Source organism: Acomys minous (genome assembly GCF_964271855.1).
Source record: "Acomys minous genome assembly, chromosome: 6".
NCBI classification, from domain to species: Eukaryota; Metazoa; Chordata; class Mammalia; order Rodentia; family Muridae; genus Acomys; species Acomys minous.
Genome location: NC_140487.1, coordinates 97390495 through 97411678, shown reverse-complemented (window position 1 = coordinate 97411678; position 21184 = coordinate 97390495). Strand labels below are relative to the sequence as shown.

The 21184-nt window shown below is 53.7% G+C and overlaps 1 protein-coding gene across 6 annotated transcripts in view; it reads right to left on the bottom strand.

The window, feature by feature from the left end:
• Positions 1-6587: 6587 nt before the first annotated feature.
• Positions 6588-21184, bottom strand: part of HIVEP3 (HIVEP zinc finger 3) — a 404246-nt gene continuing 389649 nt past the window's right edge. For 5 of the 6 annotated variants that reach the window (XM_084785076.1, XM_084785078.1, XM_084785077.1 and 2 more), the window contains 3 exons: positions 16609-16695; positions 12012-12943; positions 6588-11015 (listed from right to left, as the gene is read on the bottom strand). In XM_084785076.1, coding sequence (XP_084641202.1) covers positions 10242-11015; positions 12012-12943; positions 16609-16695 — 1793 coding nt within the window. In that variant the 3' untranslated portion in view covers positions 6588-10241. The remainder of the gene's footprint in view (positions 11016-12011; positions 12944-16608; positions 16696-21184) is intronic. The other variant, XM_084785081.1, reaches the window with a different exon arrangement.

Sequence of the window (21184 nt, the reverse complement as noted above, 5' to 3'; positions counted from 1 at the left end):
ATGGCTGGCATCTTCTCTTTCAGGGTACCCCAGCCTCATCATCCCTAATGGTTGAGTGGCCTTCCGTGCCATCCTACTTGCAGGCCTAAGAAGGCTGAGGGATGTCTCCGCTGGTCACCTACCACACAGAAGGGGAAACTGAGTCTGTACTGGACTAGAGCCTGGGCCTAGTCCACTGAACTAACCCCCACACACAAGGTCTTGGCTGCTCCCAGCTAGAAAGACCCAATTCTCTTCAGACTGTAGCTGTAACTTCTGTTCCATGACCAGAGAGAGAGAGTGGATAGGAAGGGCTGTCCCCAAGCTGCCAGGCAGGGAGTCCTGGAAGGAGGCGGGGCAGGCCTGGCAGTTGGCACAGAGTAGACAGGCGGCTGAGGGTGAGGCTGGGACAGGGCCGAAGCCGAGGCTCAGGAGCCGGTTTTCCCAGGCTGTGTCTGAGTAATCTTGTGTCTATATTTATCCCCCCTTTTCTTGGGTGAGCAAACAGAGTCCGATGCCAGGCAGGTCTGCCACCCCCACCCGGTGCCAGCACGTTTCTCTCACCTGCCAGTGGCCTTTCATGGTACCACAGGTTTGGCCCTGAGCACAGCTTGGCCTGTGCAGGACTTATAAGGATGCCTAAACCTGTGGCTTCTGTGAAAAATCTCATCGCCTGTCATGGTCAGGCATGCTCCAAACTGGACGGTTGTGGTTGTGGCCATGCCAATGGCCTAGGCCATGTTGGTGCAGGGGACCTAAATCACTTGAGAACTAGGTGATCCTCCTTCGAGGAAGCTTTCAATCCTGCCTTCACACTGGTCTACATGTGACCAGGATGCCTCCCTCTAGGAGCTAAATTCAGAGGAGAAGGTTTGAGGGAACATGCCCTTAGTTTGAATACTACACTCTGGTCTTGGGTAAAGAGGCTCTCTGTGACTCACTTTCCCTTATCGTCAGTGCTATGTTTTCTAGCTTCCACAACTCCTCTGTGTGTGTGTGTGTGTGTGTGTGTGTGTGTGTGTGTGTGTGTGTGTGTGTGTGTGAGCATGCACTTGCGCATTCATGGTTTAGGTGTGTCTGTATCTTTCTGTATGTGTGCACATATGCATGCATTGTGTGTGCGTGTGTTTTCTGTATGTGTGCACACATGTGTATGTACATGTGCACACATGCCCATGGAGGCCAGAGGCCAACATCAGATTGTCTTCCTCAATCCCCGTTCGCCTTGCTTTTTGAGATATAATCTTAGAGCCCATCATTTCAGCTAGAGTGGGAGGCTAGAGAGCCCCAGGGATGCTTCTATCTTCCCGGTGGTGCTGGGATTATAGGCGTTCTCTGCCATGCCTGACTGTTTACATGGGTGCGGGGGACCCAAACTCAGGTGCTCATGGTGGCAGGAACATTGTCAACTGAGCCATCTCCTCAAGCCCCCTTCCCACGGATCTTGTAAGCACCAAATTTAGAGGCATTGGGAACTGGTTGGTGGGAGGGAATCTGCTGAGAAGGGACCATCGGTTTTACCTGCCTATTTCTCCCTAGCCTCGGATCCACAGGAGGGACAATGGATGCACATAGGCCACCAAGGAAAGGATATGTATGAATTATGGATGTGAGTCTCACAATATGTAGGCATTGATGGGCATGCCTGATTCCGAGGTACATGTAGTCTTAGGATGAACGAAGTGTCTGGGGACACACCACAAGGTATGAAGGCCATAGGACTTGCTGAGGCCCATTCCAAAAGCAGAGGGGACGAAGGGATGAGAGTAGACCCTCTTGTCAGTGATGATGCAGACTGAACCCAGTCCTGCCCCCCATTATCACCCTGACCTCACCCAGGGTTGAGGGGTGTCCCCATGCCCAGTTAAGGCTCCTTTCCTGACTCTGGTCTCTACCCTGCTAGTGCCACATCCCTGACCTTGGGGAGCCCTGGGCCTGGTGCACGTGCACTGCAGCCCTGCCTGCTCCCAGGCTAGATTAGGTAGAATCGGAGGACGTGCCGGGCTGGCAGGCTCAGGGGTGGGGTGGGTGCCGGCACACTGGAGCTGCCCTGTGCCTGATCAGGACTGGGCTGCAACCAGGCCTTGTATGGCTCTGCCAGAGTAGTTGAGCGGCGGCACCCATTGGTTGAGCTGGCACTCCCAGCCAGGGCTGCCCGGGCCCCAAACCACGGGTAACCAGAGCTGCCGGGAGCTGGTGGATTAGCATGTCCGCCTGCCCGCCCGCCTGCCACCAGGGCTGCTCTTTTCCTTTCCTAAAAAGGCAGAGCTGGGCAGAAGAGCTGGGTAGTAGCACTTGGGACTGGGGTAGGGTGGGGTGGTACAGGTGGGTCTGTGGAGACTATGGGAATCCTAGCCCTGGCCGCAAGCCAAGGTCTTCCCGGCTCTGAGCATCCATTTTGTCACCAGGAAGAGGACAATTGGCACTCTTATCTTCCCGAAAGCAGATGAGGTCATGATAGGAGTGTGGGATGTGTGAGCTGGGGGGGTCCCCCCAGCTCCAGCCAAGGTCCCTGGGCTACAGAGGCCGAGACTCTCCATGGGTAGCTAACCAAATATGGAGCTCCTGAATCAAAGCCCAGGCTCCCTTCCATGTAAAAGGTAAGACTGTGATAAAATGTCCTTCTATCACCCATGCTGAACTCTGCACAATGAAGCCCCAGGCTGCAGCGTCTTCAGGCTCTTGCCCCACTGGCCCTTCCACCCTCCCAAGGCTGTCCTTCCTGAAGTGGCCTGTCCTCCAAAGTCTTTAGGGCAGATTATGGTCCCCAGGGCTTGAGCCCACAATGAGCATAGTCTTAGGAATGGGGGCAAGTTCTCCTAGTCCCTGTGGACATCGCCCAGCTCTGGATGGAGACCCAGCAGGCCTTGACCAAGATGTCTGTCATATTCAGCCACTGCTCTCCAGGGATACTGGGAAGTGATGTGACGGACAGGACTGTGGCCCTACCACTTTCGAGAGTGTGATCTTAGGCCTTATCTTCACCTGTAATGAACACGCATTGTGACCCGTTCGCTTCTCGAAGGGCAATGGCTCTTGACCCGTGCAGGGACCTGGGAGCCAGCAACACGCCAGTGTCTGTCTGGTTTGGCATTGAGCCAACGGCAGGCAGGAGTTGGCCGCAACTGCCTCGGGATCCACAGAGCCTGGTGGCAAGGGCTGCAACTGGGCTCCAAGCACAGGCAGCTGTGCAGCCCCGACACCCAGCGTTACCCGGGAGCCAAAGAGGAGCCGGAGATTAAGGGGGGAGGGGGACTTGGATTCCCTGGGAGGCTTCCTCAGGTCCAGCCATAGCAAAAGGATCCCACTATGTAGTCCAGGCTGGCTTCCAACTTGAGATCTTCCTGTCTAGGCCTCACGAGGGCTGGGATTGCAGGCATGTACCATTCTCCTTGGGAGAGCTTCAGTCTTATTGTCACTACCTATGGCGTTCTCTTCTCTAAGGACGGCACCTGAACTCACCATTGGCGGGTAGTTGTCACAGCTGCAGACTGAGTTTGTAGGACTCTGGACACGGAGCACTGTGCATCCTTTCCTGGAACTCGGCAGGGCTCCTCTTCCTCGCTGTCTTGGATGAGTGTCCCTGACTCCATTTGTCGCCCTCCCGTCCCCCCATTTTCTGTTCTCCCCTTAGGGTTTCCTCTCCAGGCTCTATTCCTTGTCCCTCCCCACACTGTGATTTCAGCATGGGGTACCTTCTCTGCTTCCTACACTCTCCTGGGGCCATTCCTCCATTCCTGTAAAAGTGCATCCTCTCTGAGGGGGACACCATTGTCCCTGCCCCCCCCCCCATCCCATCATACACCTCTGCTCATCTGGCTCACTTCTGAGAAGTCCTAACCTTGTATATGCATCAGAGGCTGTGCCCTGGCACCCCCAGTTCTCCTCCGTACGAACCTGGCAGTGTGGTTGGCTCTGATCAGTGATGGGAAAAGAAGGGATATATCCATATCCGAGTTGCTTTGGTGTCCATGTGTTGGAACACCTGACATCAGTTAAGGGAGGAAAGGTTTACGGTGGCTCACAGTCAGGGTGGGCTCAGTCCAAGTGGCAGGGAGGGGCATGGTTGAACAGCACAGGTTACATTGTGGACCAGAAGGCAGTATAAAGGGGAATGCCAATCCCCACTCAGCTTCATCTCTCTCCCCCTGCTTTTATTCTGTCTGAGCCATGCAATGGTGCTCATATTTAGGGTGGGGTTTTCTCTCTCAGTGACTCTTCTCTAGAAACACCTTGTCGACACACTCAGGGTGTACCATACCAAGTCTCCCAGGTGATTCTAAACTCAGGCAAGTGGATAGTGACGATTAACTGTGGCAGGATATTTGTTGCTGGTGTCCACTGAATGTCAGTTGGAGAAGGAACATGTCCTTGCTGCCTTCAACCCTAGAATGTCAGGCACACTTGTTTCAGCAGCACTGCAGAGCCTGTCCTGACTGGTTATAACCAGGCTCCCCGACCTGATCTCCGTCTCAGATCTGCCAGCATTGGAGATGATCCTCACTTGCTACCTGCATCACCTGCCTGGTACCCAACAGTCATGTCTTGGCCTCTGCCTCTTCAGCAGCTGTGGTTCATAGGCTTCATTCACTGTGGTCTCACCCTGAAACAGCAGCTAAAAGCACATCTTAGCCCATTTTCTCTGCATCCATACACCTATTGTGTAACCATGGCTTTTGGGCTGGCTAGTTTTTCCCTCCCAACTCTACACAAGCCAGAGTCATGTTGGAAGAGGGACTCTCAATTAAGAAAAAGCCTACATTAGATTGCCCGGTAGGCATCAATTTGGAAGGGTCTAGCCCATTGTGGGCAGTGTGACCCTTGGGCAAGTGGTATAGGGATGCTATGGGGGAAACAAGGCAATAAGCAACATTCTTCCATGGCTTCTGCCTCAGTCCTTGCCTCAGGCATGATTCACCTTCATGGTGGACTGTAAGCCAGAAAATGAAATAAATCCTTCCCTCTCCAAGTTGCCTTCGGTCATGGTGGTGTTTGTTATAGCAGCAGAAAGCAAACTAATACAGCCTCCCTCTTCCTCACCCACAGCCTGACTCCATCCACACCCAATGGCCGGCAGCCTCACCTGCTCACTTGCCGGTCTCCCTCCTCTTCTTCACTCACTGTCGCTCTCTGCTGGCAGAAGCCGTGCTTGGAAGAATCCTTGTACCCATGGTCTGACTGCCCACTGCCGTTGGAGAAACGGCCAGCAGGGAAGACAGTGGCCACAGCCCTCTGGTCTTGCAAGACACCTTCCTTCTTTCCTGGGGACTTTCTCTCGCTGTCCTTAATGGCCACTCACGCCTTCTCAGGTTGCGTTGGCTTCATCTGCAGCTCCCTCAGGTGATTCTACTGGGCTGGCAGAGAAGATCCCTCACAGAACTCTCTCTCTGTCATGTCACTAAGGATGCTGACCTCTAGCACTTTTTTGGGCCACTCCTAAGCCTCCTTCCCCACCTCCCAAGCTTCTCCGATTCCACCACCATGATGCTCAACATTTGCTCCCTATAACCAACCAACCACTCCCACAGTTCTGCTGCTACTGCCCAGGGGGGTCTGTGTCCAGGTCTATGACAAAGTATTCTTTTCCATCTCCACCTGGAAGGTTCTTCAGTACTCACCCACCCCCGCCATCCGGCTCTCAGAGGGCCTGCCACATGCCAGGAACAGACTCAGGTACCATCTTATAGTTGGTTCAACCGTGGCTCTCAAATATGGTCATATGTCATAATTCCCGAATTTCCAAGAGTTCCAAACAAGGGTTCGGAACTAGGGTCTTAGCAGCTGTACTTAAGGGTCTTAAGATAAGAACATCCTGGATTAGGATGGGACCTTGACTCCACTGAGGAGTATATTGAGGAGAAGGGGGACATAGAATTGCATAGGCGTCAAGGAATCGGGTGTGTCTAAAAGCCAGGGGCACCATGATTTACCTGCAGCCACCAGAAGCCGATGAGGTCTCCTCAGAGCAGAAGGACCAAGTCAGCGACACCCAGACCTCAGAAATCTCCCAAGTACTAGCCAGGTCTCATTCTGCTTAGCTTCAAAGACCAACGAGAACGGATACGATAAAGGCGGCATGGCCACAGATGGAGATTTCCAGAACTGTTGGGGAGCATCCGTTCCTGCTGTCGAAAGCCAGGCAAACACTTGCTATGGTAAACCCTAGGGATGAACTCAGGCTTCTTTCCCACGGTGAGGAACTGAGGCTTGTATTGACAGGCCTGGAAGTGAGGGGAATGAAGTCCCAGGCTATGTGACCATGACCGAGCCATTGCCCCTCCACGGGCTGCCTGCTGTATAATAAAGTGAATGCCTAGGGCATCAGTATTCACCTAACCTTAATGTTCTGCAGTCCTCAAGAAAAGCCATGACGAGGCCGCAAAGATAGCTCAGTTGCTGCTGTTTCCAGAGGGCCCAGGGTTCAATTCCCGGCACCCACACCAGGCAGCTCACAAGTGCTTTTAACTCCAGCTTCAGGGGATCTGATACTCTCTTCTGACTTCTGCGGGTGGCCCCTACATGGTGACATACACTCACACAGACACATACCTAAAAATAAATTTTAAAAAAATGAGGAGGAAAAGCCACGAGCCAGGCCAACAGGGCTCTGTTGGGAACTTTCAAATTTATTCCAACGTGCTGTTATTTTTTTGTAAAAAATATCTTCAGGCTGAACACTCAGCCCAAGCTGTAATAAAGGCAATTATTATACTTGTAAAAACGTCTCATTCACAGTACAGATGGGATTTACAACAAGGGTCACACACACCAATACTGAGAGATTCTTTTCTTTTGTACAACAGACTCTGTGCTTTAGACCTGTGTAGATTTCTGTCTTTTTTTTTCTCTTTTTTTTTCTTTTTGGTTTGAGTTTTTTTTTGTTTGTTTTTCTTTTGCACTGATGTATACCATACTGACAACTGCAAGATACAAGTGTAGAGACTGGAGTTTAAAGTAAAACCACAGGCAAAACTACCCCTCTCCAGTGTGGTTGCTGTACATATCTACAGTACAAGTTTTGGAATGTATTGCCATTTAAGAACGTGGAAACTCTCTACAGACAATTTCACGTACAGAATGCATACACCTTTTCGAAAAAAAAACCAAGGCAGAAATTTATCTTACAGAGAGTGGGTGAGTATCTTACATTTGCCTACACGGTTCCCTCTCTTCTTGACCACCACCACATTCAGTAAAGCGATCAGTAGTACCCAAGCGGGTTTTCAAATGCCAAGCAGACAGGAACTGCAACACGGGGCAGAGTTAGCGGCACTGACTTCAGACGACATGGCGGAGCAGATCGGTCTTCCAAGACTGCACCTGCAAGGGTTAGCTGGAGCAAGGACTAGAAGGAGATTTCAGCTCAGACATATTCCTTCTTCCTGGGCCAGGTGGGAGCAAACAGCATCTAGAGGCAGCCGGGAGCTACTTCTCTTAGAGGTTTTCCCCCTGCTGAGGCCAGCAGAGGCTTTGTGTCTGGAAAAATAGGCAGCTACCCATGATGTGAGGTTGCCCCGTGAAGGGCATCTAGGGGTCAGGCCTCAGGAAACCACCACCCACAGAAGACAGGATTTGACTTGAGACCTTACCAACTGTCACAGGTAGGGAGGGTCAAAGACAGTCTGTGCCAAGGCCATCTTGTTCCGGTGTGTGTCAGCAGACCCCCACACAGATCTCTGAATGAGACTGTCATCGTTGACAGTAGTGTCACGGGGCAGACTGCAAAGCCAGAAGTTGTGGGTGAGGAGCCCAGATGGCATTCCTGGAGTGAGAGGTTTTTCCAGGTAGGGCAAGTATGTGTAGACTGGGACCGTGTGCTTGGATAGGGGCTGGGGGGAGGGGCCTGGAGAGAGCTTGAAGGGAGGAGCTTAGAGCTGTGCCTGGTAGTGGCATCCACTGCAGCCCTCTGGGCATCTGTGTGGGGCACCAGCCCAGGCTAGACTCTGTGTATTCTATCTCTGTCACCTAGAGGCAAGTCTCCAGCTCCTAGCCTTTGTTACATCCAGTTTCCCTGAGTCAGCTGTGCCCAATAACTGTGGAGACTTTTCATTCTGTGGCCACACAGTTGCTGAGAGAAAAGGTGGGGGTGGGTGGGAGGGAGGGAGGGAGAGAGAGAGGACGGGGGAGGGGGAAGGAGTTAGGAGATTAATTCCCAGAAGATTTTTGGGCATAGAGTAATGTGGAAAAATGTGGGTATCTCAAGGTCAGGAGCTAGCCTGCTGTCCACTCAAGGTCAGGAGCTAGCCTGCTGTCCACTCAAGGTCAGGAGCTAGCCTGCTGTCCACTCAAGGTCAGGAGCTAGCCTGCTGTCCGTGGCTAGGAGCTCTCACCTAGAAAGCCATCAATCACAGGCTGAGGCCATGTTCTTTGTCCAACTCAGCCCCTAGCATCTCCAATCTGTGAGGCCTGTGTGTTAGGGCTGAGCGGCCGAAGGGAGGAAAGCTGTGATCTGCGGCTGATGCTGACCAGCGCTCAGGCTTCTACTATCTTCCTTCTGGCATCCCAGCCTGGCCTTGACAGCTTCTCCCAGGTGGGTAGGAGACTTACTGAGAGCACCTGGAGGCTCTCAGCCTGGTACCCACGATACACTGCAGCACAGCACACAGCACACTGCCCTACACTCTTACTTTTTCAGCATCAAGTCAGGCAAAGAGGACAAACCGACAAACCAGGTGATTGGCCTGGGCATTGGGCCTGTGGCTGATTTGCTCATCCAGCAAGGACCACGTGCACTTATGGGCACGATCTGGAGGGAGGAAGAGGGGCAGGCCAGCGCAGGAAGCTCATGGCCTTGCAGCTCAGCCCACCATGAGCCTTCAGCCACACACCCTGCCTGATGTCCAGGGATAAGTCCCTGCTTTGTACAGGGTGAGGGCAGTACCCAACATGGCTGAAACAAGGAGCAAGGCTACAGGAAGGGCCTCCTCATGATGGTCCCCCTTTTCTCTCTCTTTCTTGGGGAAGGTAAAGAAAATTCTTTCTGGAAGGTCTTAGAAATGTAACCACAGAACCTGTGCTACAGATGATTTGTTTTACTTGTTTTTGTTTTGTTTTTAAAGTATGAAACAGGCCAAGTTCCATATTTTAACTTGGGATTTAAATATTTGGTCTTATTACTTTTTTTTTTTTTAAAGCGGGTGTTTGCCTTGGGAATTGAAGAAAAACTCAAATGACTTGGGATAATTCACCAAGTCCTCTAAGTCGAGAGAAGAGAATCTGAGGAGGCTGGAGAAAAGTACCAGATGCCATCTTTGGTTTCTGTGTGCATGTAGACACACACACACACACACACACACACACACACACACACACACACACGTAACCCAGCCATGCAAGAAGTGTAACACTTTGTTTCTCGGGGGTGGGGTGGGGTGGGGTCGGGGGAAACAATGCAAACCCCAGTCTCAGAACAGGGCCAGACTAGGAACATCCCTAGTCTTGCCTTGACCCCTTCATCCTGCAGTATTGCCTGCCCATGGCCAGGCCCGGGAGGCTGAGACCCACAGTGCATAGGAGAAAGCGGACAGGCTACCTGGGCTCCTGTGTTAGCCTTGGGAGAAGGTGGGGAGTGGAAGGGAGGAGGTGAGGCCCGCAGGGCTCTTCTGCCCCCTTGCTATTATTCTGTACTGAGCTGCTACCAAAAGTAGTTTTTTGTTCCTATTCTTACGAAAAAAAAAAGGTTGGTGGGGTGGGGAGCAGCAGGCGGGTTCCTACCTGTATCTACGTCTCGGCAGAGAGGAACGGCTACTAGCTAGGTGCACGCACGGGGCTCTTAGGCGTCTGTCTGCAGGAGCACCTGCCTCTGAATTTAATTTCAATCCCCTCCTTTTTTCTTCTTCACCCTCAGTGCAACAGAACCTTCTCATGGACTTTGAGGTTGGGATGGCTGCCAGTGTGGAGTGGAGGCAAAGAGACCGCCCCCTCCCCCACAGCCTTGTCCCCAAAGTACAAACTAGTCACAGCCTCAAGCTCCTTCATGGGTGTTTTTGTTTTGTTTGTTTGTTTGTTTTGTTTATGGATGTGTGTGATTTGTGTTGTTTCTTTTCTTTTCTTTTCAAGCAACAAAAGGGCTAGAAAAAGGCACAGGTAACTGCATATGTGAAACAGTATAACAGATGGGGCTGAGCAGAAGCTGCATGGACAGACGGACAGACGGACAGACGGACAGATGGACAATGACGCCCATGGGAGCAAGACTACTCCAGGCTGAAAATGTCTGTTTGCCGAACACTGGACGCCAGGTGCTGAAGTGGCTGGCGAGGCTAAGTACTTGGGGGGTCATTGTCCTTGCGCAGGAATGGAGAAGTCCTGAGCTCCCCACTACATAAGAGCTCAGGGGAGCCTTGATGGGTCCTGGGTTCCCCAGAGAAGTTCCTGCTCCGTGCTGGAAAGTGAGCAGTGGAGGCCTCTGCCAGGCAGTCCATGGAGCTGCTGCGGTCCAGGGGTAGGAAGCTTGAGGCCTTTGGGTTGGCCAGTGTGTGTGGTGACTCCAAGAGGGTGCTCCAGGATGGTGCCACCTGATGGCCCTGGGGTAGCTGTGGGGAGCAGGGGTTGTGTGTGCCCATGGGTTCTGCAGGGCCTTCAGGCCTCTGAGGGTCCCAGTCGGGAGGTCTTCCTGGGCCTCTGCTGGTCCTTCCCTCCTCCAGCTCTGAAGACAGTGTAAACTTGGAGACCTTGGCCACAGGGGACACCGATGCTGAAGGGCTCTCTGTGGGACTCCAGCGGCTGCGCTCCTGGGCCTCTCGGGCCCCAGTTAGGTCACTGCCGTCCCCTGAGAAGCTACTGACCCAGGCTGCACAAGGCCCTGGGAGCAGGGTGGAGTGGGCTCCTGGCCGGGCCTGGACCATCTGGATTCCTCCAATGGGAATGAGGGGGCAGGGGGCGCGGCTCAGGTGCCGGGAGTGCAGAGGCAGGTGGCTGAAGAGCTTCTCCTCACTTCGGCTAGGGAGGTGGCCATGGAAGTCATGAGGGGTAGAGAATGGTCGGGAGAAGAGAGGAGCAGGGCCAGCTGATGGACTTTGGGACTCAGTCTTCTGCTGGGGTCAGAAAACAGAACAGGGGAAGGCAAGGGTTATATGCCGGGCACATGCAGAACTGAGGTCTAGAGTTCTAGAGGTCAGGGAGGCCTGAGATCACAGAGGAAGGCTGCTGACTGGGGCCAGAATGAGGATTTACCCCTGCTTAGAGAGTTTCCTGCTGGGCAACTTAGAAGAACCTGCTGGCCCCACAAAGGAGGGGGATCCTGGGGGTGGCATCTCTGTGGTCATCTGGTCTACCTTGGCTCTTCTGCCTCTTACTTGCAGGGAATGGTCTTGACCTAACCTTACCCTTGCATACGAATTCACATCCGAGGATCTCAACCTTCCACTACAGGGACTCCCAACTTAACAAGAAAGGTGCTTTGGTCAGTGTCCCCCAGAAGAGATGCTGTGGGGTCATGACAGCACAGTGTTAGACAGCACAGTGTCAACAGGGATAGTGCCAGCATTGGGTGGTGGCAACCATGATGGCAGAGTGGTAATGGTACAGACACTGCAAGGCAGCAGGGTGTGTGGGGGGGGACAGGGTAGATGATGGAAGAGCACATCAACAAGGGTGGCAGGTGGTGGCAGTGGTATGGTAGGGCACAGCGGTGACAGAGGCAATGCTGCTCTTAGCCACTATACTCATGGCTTCACAGGGATGGTGTGAGCTGGGAATGTCCTTAAAGGAGATGGGGATGGATTTTGGTAAAGCTCTGTTATCTGCTTCAAGGATACAAATGGACAGGCAAGGGATGGATGAAGAATTACTCAAGTGTTGGTACCTACATCCAAGGCTACACTGCTCACTAGGGCTAGAACCCAGAACCCATGAGCTCCAGAGCCATGTTTGGGGTTTCTGAGGTTGCACTGAAGTGCAATTAACTTGCTTCCACAATGGGGGACCCCAGAAATGTTTGCAACCGTGCCCAGAAATACTGGACTGGCTCCGGATGCAAAGTGTGAATGGGCAGCTCCCGACCCCCCAAGAAGGCCATAATGGGGACTCACCCATGCAGAGGTGCACAGTTCACGGCTTCTGCTGAGAAGTGTGTGAGGTAGAGGCACGGGCTGGAGGAGAGCCCGCGGAACCGGCCCCAAGCCCGGGCCACACTTGCCCACTGAGGGGCAGCAGGGCCCAGCCAGGGCCCACTTCCCTGGCAGCATTGACTGTGCCAATGCCTCAGCCTGACCCAGAGACCATCTCCTGGTGGGTGAACATCTGGGGGCGCCTGTGTCTGTGGCACTCTTGAGTCCGGGGGCCAGAGGTGCTCCAGGGTGCCCTTCTCTTCCTATGGGATGGGGAGGGAGAGGAGACAGCTCCAGTCTTGGAGACCCACAAAGACGAGGGCCCATGTCGCTCCCTGGGCCCATCTGGGCGCCAGGTGTGCTCATGACTGAGGCCCGCGCTTCTTCTCTGGCCGGTGAACACCGCTGGGGAGACGAGTCATTTTTGGTGAGTGAATGTTTGCGAGTGAGTGAGGGGCGGCTGCCTGCTTCTTTGCTTGGGGACCATGGCCTCCTAGGGGACGTGGCCTTGGGACTCGGGGCTGAGATCATGCCCTTTTCCAGTGGGGCCAGTGCCAGCCAGGGAAAGCCTGGGCTATCCCAGCTAGGTGTGGAACAACTGCTAGCTGTCAATTGCGTGGCTTCTGAGATGGAGCTGCCTTGTGGGACCTCGTCAGAGGTGCTAGCTGGAGGCTGAGGGCCCTGACTGGGTGAGGGGTCCTCCTGTAGTGTGGTTGGCAGGCAGAGTGGAGCAGCCTCTGAAGATGGCCTGGACAGCTCATCCTGGCTCTCCTCCTCGTCCTCCTCCTCCTCCTCCTCCTCTTCATCCACGTCTGAGTCTGAATCAGAGTCCTCCAGGTCTGAAAACTGGTGCTCCTCCACAGCCCCGGAGCCCTCTCGCCCCTCTGAGTCCTGGAACAGGCCATCGCTGGTTCCTGAGGGGGAGAAGACAGGGCACTCAAGATTACAGCTGCATCAGGTTAAGCCCGGTCTCACCGGCCTGATGCCACATGGCATACGACCAAGTGACATAGCAGATAAAAGAATACTCTGTAAATAATAGCGCACAATGACCTCACGCCTCAGTGTGCAAGCTCACTTCTGAGAGCTTTAGGTACGTGGATTTGTGTAGTCCTCAGAGCACCCTGGGATTGCCGGGGGACGTGGTTCTGTTCTTACCTCCATGTTGCGGATAAGGAGCTGAGGTAAGGGGATTAAGTAACCTGCCCAAGTAAGGCAGAAGCAGAGAGGGGACCTCACTGGAGCGAACGAGACCCTCTGTTCTCTGGTTTCTCAGTGTGGGCTCTACCATGAGCCAGTTATAACATTATGCCTCAGTCTCTCCTTTTGTCAAATGAATGTCTCACGCATGGGCTTTTCTAAGAATAATAATAATAAAAAAAATACAGGGCTGGTACATAGCAAGGGCCCAAATAATTATAGCCACTATGACCTCATTAATGATGGCATCTATCATTCTGAGATAGGGCATGCTGGCTGGCCCAGCAGACAGTCACAGTCAGTTAAAATGCAAACCAGATGCCAATATGACCAGGCTGGCCTACACAGCAGCTTTGGGCAGATGGTGGAATTTGGCCTCTGTGGGTAGCTAGCTGGGCTAGGCTGGCCTCAGACTGCAGGGCAGGACTCAACCCTGCCATTCCTGGCCTGTGGAGCACTCAGAATGCCAGCATCCAGGACTGGCTTCTTATGGGGTCAAGGCTTCTATCTGCAGGTTGAGGCTGTGCTGCCACTGACAATCTAGAATTGGGCATCTCTGAGATGGCAGGTTTCTTCTGCCTTCTGGGGGATGACTCGGAGAGTTTGGGTTCTGTTGACCCAGCACTAGACTGCTTTGATGTGACTGATATGGGCCAGTGACAGGTGGAGTAATGGGTCCACTAGCCCTATTACACTCACACACACACACACACACACACACACACACACACACACACACACACACACACACACTACTATATTTTCCCCTGGTCAGAAAAGATAGGTCCAGAACCCTGGGCTACTGGCTTTGACTCTCCACCAGGCCTAGAAAGGGCAGAAACAAGGATGCTAATACCTCGGTGGTCAGATACCAATGTGGATGATGTGAGTTAGGACAGAGACAGAAGATTCTATGTAGAGCAGGAGCTGTCAGGCACACAAATGAGGTCTTGACGGGAACGGGAGAAACCACAGCCGGTAGGAGATGGGGGGGGGGGCAAAGCCTTGCATTGGGAGAAACCACAGCAGGTAGGGGATGGGGGGCAAAGCCTTGCATTGGGAGAAACCACAGCGGGTAGGGGATGGGGGTTGGCAAAGCTTTGCCTCACCTCTGGGCACTTATCTCACGGACCTTGGCCTTTGGCAGGAGCTCTGACTGCCACCCCCAGGTTTTCCTCAGCCCTGCTCCTCACTCACACAGTGAAACCCAAGCACAGAGAAGCACGGCCCACAATTGGCCAGCTATCTCCTGGCCGGGTCAGAACTAAAGTTCACAGTCCTTGCGTTATTACACTCTAGCTCAAAATGACTCTATGCTTCGAGAAGCAGACGTGGCCCTGAATCCCTGCCCCAGCATCTTCTTGCTTAGTGATGATGGCTAGTTTCTGTCCTTTTGTGTTCAGCTTCTTCATGGTACCATGGAGGGGGTAGGAGACTCCGTTACCATCTATCTTCTCCATCTGCTTCCCCCCACCTATGGGCAGGTGGCCAGGGTGGGACTCTTAGCAGTTGTAGATGAAGGCTGAAGCAGGGTCCTGGTTGGGGAGTGTGTCAGGGCCAGCATCTCCTGACAGCCCGCAAAGCTCTTGTTTACTAAGGAGAAAGTGGTATGGTGCTTTCCTGAGCTCCCAGTATACGAACGAGGGAAGCCCTCTCTGGGCCACACTACTTCAGGCACTCCGCTTCCGGTTCCTGCAGGTATCTAAAGAACTCCCCTGCCTACTTAGCCCCTTCCTGATGTTCCACAAGGAGATTTTCTACCTTTATTGCCATCCAGGCCGGTGGAAGGCCCTGGACAGAGCTCTGGCTGGGTGCAGTTTCTAAGACTGGCCACATGGTGGCAGTGGCTTACCAAACTTCTCTGCACCAGCGCGCAGGAGCAGCCTGGGTTGACGCTTTCTTCCCTGCTACCACACTGCTGTGTGTTCAGGATGCACACAGGACAGACACCCAATGCCTGTCCCTGGGATTGCCTTGGTGCTGGAAGTAAACAACTCTATCCTTTCAGTCTCTTAGGTTACAAAGCTTGAAATCATCCCTGGCCATTTCCCCTCACCTCCTTTTCTCCTCTAGGATGTAGCAGGAAGGTCTATGGGCTCCACCTCTGAATCCATCTAGAATCAGAACGCTTCTCACCTGCACTGGACTCACTCAGCCTGTGCTCCCGTGTCAGGCCCTGATCACATCCCTACACCCCTACATCCCCGCACACAGCCAGAGTCCTGGTGTCCAAAGGACATTGGTGCTTCTCTCACACACTCAAGGATAGCGGACAGATGACAGCCCTGACGTTCATGGCTCTTCCGTGGTCCTGGCTCTGGGCTCCACTTTTCCTTGAGTTGTAATGGGACAATACAAGTACCTACTGTGTGTTACAAGGACTTCAGCGAGGTACTACCTCTAACGGCCGGAGGTGCATTTTGACAGCATGGGGACCATGCATTACAGTCTGTGAAGACAGTGCTTTTGAGTTCACTGTTCTAAACACTGATTAATTCAATGTCAAAGGAAACCTGACTTAACTCTTGCTAGACTGCTTTTCACAAACAGAAAAAAAAAAAGAAAGAAAGAAAGAAAAGAAAAAAGAAAACCAACCAATTCAACTTTCTCCTTTTGTCTCTTCCCTTCTCCTCCTCTCTTTTCCTCTCTCCTCTCCTCCTCTTGTCACACTAAGTCCTGATTCTGATTTCAGAGTCTCTGCAGTTAGTGTCTGTGACCTCTGGAGGACCTGCCCATCCATCTGCCATAGCCCCTCTGGCCTCCTGACCCACCCCCCTCCTTTCCCTTGTCCATCCCTGGTCTGCTATCAGACTGCCTCTAGTTTGCCTCTGACCTTGGAGGACCATAGCTAGGTCGTAGTGATGGGGCAGGGATGGGAAGAGATGGGCCTATGGGATGTAGCTTTGCCTTTCTCAGCGATGCTCCCAGCTCCACAGGCCATGTTTTAAGCTCATGGCACAACAGGCGTGAGGGTGGGAATGAGGATTCCAGCTAAGTGGCTGAAGATTCATCCAGGCTCTGCTAAGACAAGTGAGTGCATGGGCTTGGCTTGCACCTGACACACAGTGGGTGCTTAGCATTGCCCGTAGTTACTTATGAGCTCACAGTCAGCAAGCATTGCTTGAGTTCTCACTGGTGCTGTCACTCTACTGGAATGCTAGGTTATACTGAACTGTACAGTAGCTCGCCGTGTGACACAGGGGAGCGTTTTATGAATTTAACATTTGCTTCCCAGTTGTTCAGCAAACTAGAGGGGAGGGCATGGAAGGGAGGGAGGGAGAGGAAGGGGAACAGTAGTAGAAATGAGGGCAGCTGGGGGGGGGGGAGGCAGAAGAAAGCGAGAGAGTTGGGGAGCGGAGAGCAGAGGCTGGCACGGTACCTTCTTCGGCTTCCAGCTCCTCCAGCACCCCCGTCTCTTGGCACTTTTTGCTGTGGGCTTTCGACTTCATATGCTTAGTCAGATTCCCTGGAAAGAAATGAGGACAGACTCAGGCCTGGTGGCCAAAGAGGGCTGGGACACACGGAGGCAACACAACAGCTGCCAGGCCACAGCTCCTTAGACCAGTTTCCGGGGCTGGGCAGGGGCCAAGGCACCCTCTGCCCCCGGAGTCCAGCCAGACTATGCAGCCATAACTGCTGCTGAAGATAAAACAGAGGAGCTGGGGAGGGCATGAGGCTGGGAGGAGACGGAGGGTGCAGCGAGAACCCGAGATGATGGTTAAGACACAAACAAAAAGAGACATCAAAAGACTACTCAAGTGCATTCCCCCCCTGCCCCCCCCTTGCCCCCCCCCCCCCCCCCCCGCTTCTGCATTGTGTTTGGGCCCAGGAGCTGGTGGCGCACTTAGATAATTTGCAAATGTTGGAATGACATGTGGCTCTCACAACTACACAATAGGCGGGGTGGGGGTGGGGGTGGGGCTAAGAAGTCCTGACAGAGCATACTGTTAGGTCACCCATAAGGCCAAACCTTAGGGCCTGGGCAGAGAAACCAGGGTGTGGTTTTTTTTGCAGGAGCAGTGAGGTGTGCTGACAAGGGACATGAAAACCACAGCTCTGGGATCCAGGCTAGCATTTTCTTAGGGAAGTCCCCTTTCTGGGGCCAGGGCACAGTGACTAGAGTGCTTTGGGAACAGGCTGTCCAAGGCTCTAGAAGCCCTGAGGTGCTGCCCAAAAGCTGTAAGCCTGGCCCCACAGGCTGAGGAGCCAGAGCTATATATTAGCTCCTGGGGCCAGGACAATAGCAACAGCAACGGTGTCAGGGTCCCCACTGTGCACACATGTCACAGGCTGCAGGATGATGAGCTTTGTGGACAGCAGGTTCTGAGAGAGGAGGCCAAGCCCCCTGTCCTGTCCCCAGAGAACACAGACAGACACCACATGAAATTCCTTTGGGTTGCACTCTGGGGATTTCTGGATCTCCACATCGCTGATCACGTAACATGCCAGAGGCTCCCGAGCCAGGCACACTGTCTCACGGGCCTTAAATTGTCAAGTGTGAATGGATGGAGGGAAAAGAAAGATGGAGCACCCAGAAATGAGTGCACAGAGGGACTAGGGGATGGATGGATGGATGGATGGATGGATGGATGGATGGATGGGTAACTAACTGCACAGAGGAATATGGAAAGAATAGGAGCTTGAAGGCTGGCAGGTAGGAGGACACTGGTGAGAGTTATGAGGCAAAACAAATGGGAGAATGAACGAAGGGCGCGCTGCAAACAGATGGGAGGGCAGACAGCTGCGCGGACAGAGGATGTCCACACATGGGAAGGTATGGGAGGCCAGACAGGAGGATAAGGAGAGAACGCGCAGCGGAGTGGGTGGCCAGACAAAACGGAGATGGAAGGACAATAAAGCCTGTGGGGACACTGTTGGATGAGTGGACAGGAGAGGGGGCTAACGGGAAGAGAGACAGACAGGCTGGTGAACCCAGGGAGAGCCCATCGTCACCCAGACGTGTCGGGTTCTGCCGGGGCAGCGTAAGTGAGACAGATTATCTAGGTTGGATGAATACGGTGGCCGAGAGGAGCGAGCGAGCGAAGCGCTAACTCCTTCCCCGCCCGTCATATCAGATACTACCCCGCGCAACTTGGGCCTCCCTCCTGCATCTAGATGGAGACTCCCAATTCAGCCTCACGCCTTTCATGCTCATCGTGTGAGTAGAGCAGATAGGAGGTAGGACAGGAGGGGCTGCGGACCGGAGATTCCAATTGTCCTGAGGTTCTGGTCCCTGGGTCCCTTCTTAGGTCACAGAGGACCAGAGGAGCTCTGCTCACCCCGGTGCTGTTTGTCATATACGCTTTACCTGGAGGGTTCAGATTTCGATTCAGCCATGCTAAACACCAAGAGTCGTGTTTGTAGTCTCCCAAGAAATGCACCTGAGAAGCGGAAGTGGTCGGTGGGACATCATGGACCATGTCATTTAACCCCACTGGGCTCGTTCCCGCTGTTCCTGACCTAACCCTTGGCTCTGGTGCTCATGATAACATTGAGCAAGATTCTTGGCTGTCCTGGGTGCTGGCAGGGCTCCTGTAAACCAGTGCAGGGAAACAAGTAGCCCAGAGCCACAGTGTTGGCTAGTGTCAAGCCCTGACTAGACTCAGGTCTTGGGACCCTCTGATGTGGTTGGCCTTGTGGTGGAAGGACGGATCTGGATGGTTTTGTAGCTGAATAGTCTGGTCAGGGTGGGGGGTGCGGAATGGGTCTGGGCTCTGCGCTGCTAGCTACGTGCTCTTGGGCAAGCTTTTCAATGTTTCTCACCCCGAGGGGTTCCCCGTTTCTGTATTGAAAGTAATACCCACCTCGTGGGAACACTGGGGAGATCTTAAGACAAAGCATGTGGGAGTGGATTGTGGCTGGCGCAGAGAAGATCCCTCTCTCTCCCTCCACGACAATCTCTTTTACTTAGTGTTGTAGCTGGGATGCGACCCAGGGCCTTGCGAATGGTAGGCAGTCACTCTGTTTGTGAGCTGTCTCAGGCTCTGACTCTGCCAGGCACTGTGCTGGATGGGTATGGGTAGGTGGCTTTCTCCCATGGGTAGGGACCTCAGAGGCTCTCAGGTGTAGGAGGGGGCCCACCACCCAAAGACTGGTCAACATCCTGTAGAGGCTACAGGGAGGAGGTTTGCCCAGCCAAGATTTTCCCAGTCAACCCAGCCCCCATGGACAGCCCAGCCTGGCGTCTGGGAGTGGAGGATGGGTGAGTGGTTCAGAAAGCAGGTTGTCTGGAGGAGGAGCTGATGCCAGTAAGAGCACCAGACAATCACCTTGTCCCTCGGGCTGAACAAGGGCCTGCCCACGGCTGCTGTTTCTGTTCCCTAGGTGATCGGTACAAAGGCTTGTCCGTGGCTCAGCATCCACCCCCCAGTGGCCTCTAGGAAGAATCTAAACACAGGAAAGGGACCCTCCCAGGGCTAGCCTGCTACCTCCTCCTGCCCTACCCACTGAGACCCTCCTCAAGGAGTTCCCAGAGGCCAAACTGCCACCTCAGTGTGTGACAGACACAAAGACAAGACACAAACAGGCAGACAGAGACAGACAGGAAGGGCCTCCTGGCACAGGCACAGGCACAGCCAGGTGATGCAGACAAGGGAGCGAGGCCTGCCAGGCTCAGCCCCAGTCCTCAGTCCACACACATCCTGACTGGAGCCACAACTCAAAGAGCAAGACCTGGCTAGGGGGCAGACAGACAGCCCTAAGCGGAGAGGAAGGGCTCACAGTATCAGGACCAACGGCAGACAGGGCTTCAGAGACACCCCCCCCCCCCCCGCAAGGAAACAGGTACTGTAGCCTTCTGACCTCCCTTTATGCCTAACAAGGGCGCCTCTCTGTGTTTTTGTCTACTGTCGCCACTGCCCACTCTGTGCTGGGCACGAAGTATGAGACCTCATGTTTCAGACTTAATTTTCCTGCCCCTGCCTCAGAGAGGAGGAAGAACTTAGCTTGCTCCAGGTCATTGGCCAAGAGCGAAGCCCAGCCTCCCCCAAGGGACTCTCTGTACCGTGGAAATGCAAAGGCCTCAGTCCCCTGGCTGTACTCGCAGGACCCTCTGAATCTCTGAGGGTGGCTCAGAGACAGAGAGACCCAGGGAAAGTTCCCAGAGGCCAAACTGCTACCTCGAACAGACCTCCCTGAATGAGGCCAAGGAACTAGGCGGGAGCTTTGCAGGGGACTGGGGCCAGGCACAGGTGCATTGTGGGTAGCCCAGGCGGGAGGCTTCCTCAGGGCTCTTCACGCTGAGGACAGAACAGTGCAATCCCATGGACACACCTGGAAGAGAAACAGCGCTGGTGGCCACTTAGAGGGTTGCCTCAGCCAGAGAAGGGAGGGCGATGAGGGCATTGCGTCCTTGCGACAGAGGCTGTAGCATCTGTGGTCTCTCCTGGCCCAGGCAAGAAGTTCTCCACTTTCAAAGTCAAAGGCTTCCTTGCTTAAGTTGCCAGTCGGTGATCCCCATCTCTCTTCCACAAAACCCCAGAAAAAGCGAGACTAGAGGTGGCGGTGTGGGACAGAGGACTCACACACGGGCTGTTAACTGAGCTAAGCTGGGCTGCTTCGGGTCTGGCAGGGCTCCTGTCTAACTGTTTTCTCAGCACCATTCGAGGCACTGTTCCTGAGATGCTAAGAAAGAGGAACAGGAACAGGAAGTGGAAGGTGGGTGTCTCCACCCAACTCTAAACCTCCGTGGGGAAACTATGAGCTCAGCTCAAAGACGGTATGAGAAGACGGGGTCAGGGTCAGCTAACAGTTAAGAAGTGAGACTGGGAACATGCCAGAAAAGAGGCCACTGGGCAAGGGAATATGACAAACAACCCCTGACCTAGTATGGCAAGAGCAGAAAAGCCACAAGAGGCTAGGGGGCCCCTCCTGTCCTCAGCTGCTGCCCCGCCCCTTGTATTTCAGAAGAAAAGACAAGCAGAAAGCCAAAGTCTGCCTTGACTTCCGTCTCTGGA